Genomic DNA, 3,066 nt, shown 5'->3' on the forward strand with positions numbered 1-3,066 from the left:
TTTTTGTATTCGAATTTATTTCGTGTAAAAAATTGTCTTATTTCGATAATTTCAACCAATCACTGACAAGTATTCAGTTGTTTATATTTACTCCTTTGGCTGATTAAGCGATGTAAAGCGTATTTAATCTCCATACCTTCGTTTGATTTGCTTTTTTCATTTTAAATTTGCTTTAACCCTAACCCTAACCCTAACCCTAACCCTAACCCTAGGGTTAGGGTTAGGGTTAATTGTTTCAGAATCGTTTGTTTGTGTAGTCGGCACTTAATGTATATCGGCTGAATGGACGTCAGTGATTGGTTGAAATTACAGAAATACGAAACTTTCACATGGAATAACTTATGGATTTTTTCTTTTAAGAAGACTAAGAGAAAAAGACGTTTTATATGACACATTCTACTAGTGTTCCAAGTTTCAAAGTGTTTCGTTAATGAAAAATGTGGCCCCCGTTTTAAAAAAGATCCCAATTTTCGTTTACCGATGCAGAAGCCCATGGTTGTCTGTAAAATTTTCTTTCATTCTTTAGTATTTTTATTTATTTTCAAATTCCACCGAGGTTGACTTTGCCTTTCATTCATTCGGAATCGATAAAATAAATACTAGTTGATCACTAGTGTCGATGCAATCGACTAACCTCTCCCCGAAAATTTCAGGCCTTTGTACCTGTAATAGAAAAGATTACCCAGGACATAATGTCCTGGGTAAGGCACAAAACTGCAACCGGTGGTGAAGCTCCAGTTCGGGAGGACAGGAGTTATGGGGAGCGTGGAGACACCTCTTAGTTGCCATTTCTCTGGCCCGGAGTGGTAGCACATGTTAGGGCCCCACCAATGGGTAAAAATTGGATCCTCCCCTGCTGCCTTGCAGGATGCCTCTTTAGGCTAAGGCTACGAGAAGGAATCATCAAGTCCTCAACGGTTGATCAGGCAGACGAAGCGACATCTATGTCTCTCAATGGCTGTGACAGCGGAAGAAGGCTATGCCAAGCGGGCTGGCTACAACAAGGCGTGGCCTAAAAGAACTGATCCATGGCAGCTCGCTGCAACTCACAGGTCAAATTCAGTACGTCTCCTCCACGGTGCCACTGATGACGTCCTCTGAGCCACGTTAGTGGTACTCCGCCTGGCAAGTGGCGGTCCACCTTAAACAAAATCACGCCATGGCATCCCGTGCTATTTTCTTCCCTTTCCTACTCCCCCCGCTAAAGTCCTAAGGCGGCGGGCTACGGATAACGGGGACAGGCCCAGGTGGAGCTGGAAGTCTCTAGTTCCGATCCTACACGTAGGCGGCGAGCATGTGATGACCGCTCAATCAGAGACCTTGCGTCAACTCTGTTGGGCGGTAGCTATGTTCGCGACTGGACTGGCCTATTTAGGATTCCCGCAGCCCACCTCGAATGAGGAAGGACTTAGAAAAGGTGGGCTAAACATCGGATGTCGCAACTCTACCCGGCTGAAAAGCTGCATTCAGCGGGTCACCCATTCTGCTGCCGAAATACTACTGTAATGAACTTTGCTACTTGGAACGTTCGGACACTTCTGGATCACAAGGACACAAATCGACCTGCCAGAAGAACAGCCCTCGTCACACACGAACTGACCCGTTTCGATGTGGACCTCGCAGCTCTGAGTGAAACCAGGCTCTCAGGGGAAGGCTCACTTGAAGAACAAGGTTCCTGATATACGATCTTCTGGAAAGGAAAGGAGCATGGCCAACCTCATATGCACGGTGTGGGTTTTGCAATCAAGACAAAACTCGTAAACTCCCTCAATTTGACTCCGTCCTGCATCACGGAGAGAATCATGTCCATCCGAATTCACCTCTCAACATCTTCTTTCATCACCATCTTTTTCATCTACGCTCCAATATTGGATGCTGAGGACAATATAAAGGAAGAGTTCTACCATCAACTCGACCAACAACTCACAGCTGTCCCCAGTTCAGATAAAATCCTCCTATTGGGTGACTTCAATGCAAGGGTTGGCAAAGACCATCAACTTTGGAAGAAGGTTGTCGGGAAAGACGGAGTCGGGAACTCCAATGCAAATGGACTTCTTCTTGGACTGTGCTCTGAACACCAACTTGATGTGACAAACTCCTTCTTCAGGCAACGGAACCGCTTCAAGACCACATGGCAACATCCCAGATCCAAGCATTGGCACCTCCTAGACTATGCCATCACAAGACAATGTGATCTCAAAGATGTTCTGATCACTCGTTCTATGCTGTCTGCTGACGACTGTTGGACCGACCACCGTCTGGTTGTCACGCGGATAAGATGGACTCTGAAGAAGAAGACATTCCCCCCAAGATCAAATTCACCTTCCCGGAGGAAGTACGACACCACTGCCCTCCGAGACCTCCAGAAGGTCCGTCTATTTCAAGAGTCTGTCGAAAAGCAGTTAAATGAAAACCCCCCGTGTGACAGCTCTGATCCCAACGCAGAGTGGACCACACTTAAGAACATCATCACCAAATCTGCGAGAAAAAACATCGGTTTCCAAAAGCGATCCCGTGCAGACTGGTTCGACTCAAACAGTCTTGAAATCTCCACCCTGGTTGATGGCAAGCGATTGGCACTCATTGAATATCTGAACAACCCCTCATGTTCCACGAAACTCGCCAGATTCAAGGAAGCCAAATCACTCTGCCAAAGAAGGATTCGCGAGATCGAGAATCAATGGTGGCAAGCCAAAGCTGTCCAACTCCAATCCTTTGCTGACAGCCGTGACATGAGAAACTTTTTTGCTGGAACCAAGGAAATCTACGGTCCCCAAAGATCATCAACATCCCAGCTGAAAACAGCAGACAACTCAACTGTCATCACCGAGAAGGATGGGGTTCTTCATTGCTGGAAAGAACACTTCGAAGCCTTGCTGAATCGCCCGTCCACTGCTTCTGAAGACCCGCCGAAGAACATTCCTCAACACCCTATCAGACCGGAACTGTCACGTTCCCCTTCCCATATCGAATTCATGACCGCTTTCAATCAAATGAAACTTAACAAAGCTCCCGGACCCGACAACATTCCCTTTGAACTCCTCAAAGCGGGTGGATCTGCTCTTA

General features: G+C 46.6%; 1 protein-coding gene across 1 annotated transcript in view; it reads left to right on the top strand.

Moving 5' to 3' along the window:
* Positions 1-1,802: 1,802 nt before the first annotated feature.
* LOC106877903 (uncharacterized) overlaps positions 1,803-3,066 on the top strand; it is a 2,337-nt gene continuing 1,073 nt past the window's right edge. Inside the window, exon 1 of the mRNA XM_014926953.1 lies at positions 1,803-3,051. Coding sequence (XP_014782439.1) covers positions 1,803-3,051 — 1,249 coding nt within the window. The remainder of the gene's footprint in view (positions 3,052-3,066) is intronic.

The sequence above is a fragment of the Octopus bimaculoides genome, chromosome 11 (assembly GCF_001194135.2).
Source record: "Octopus bimaculoides isolate UCB-OBI-ISO-001 chromosome 11, ASM119413v2, whole genome shotgun sequence".
Lineage (NCBI taxonomy): Eukaryota > Metazoa > Mollusca > Cephalopoda > Octopoda > Octopodidae > Octopus > Octopus bimaculoides.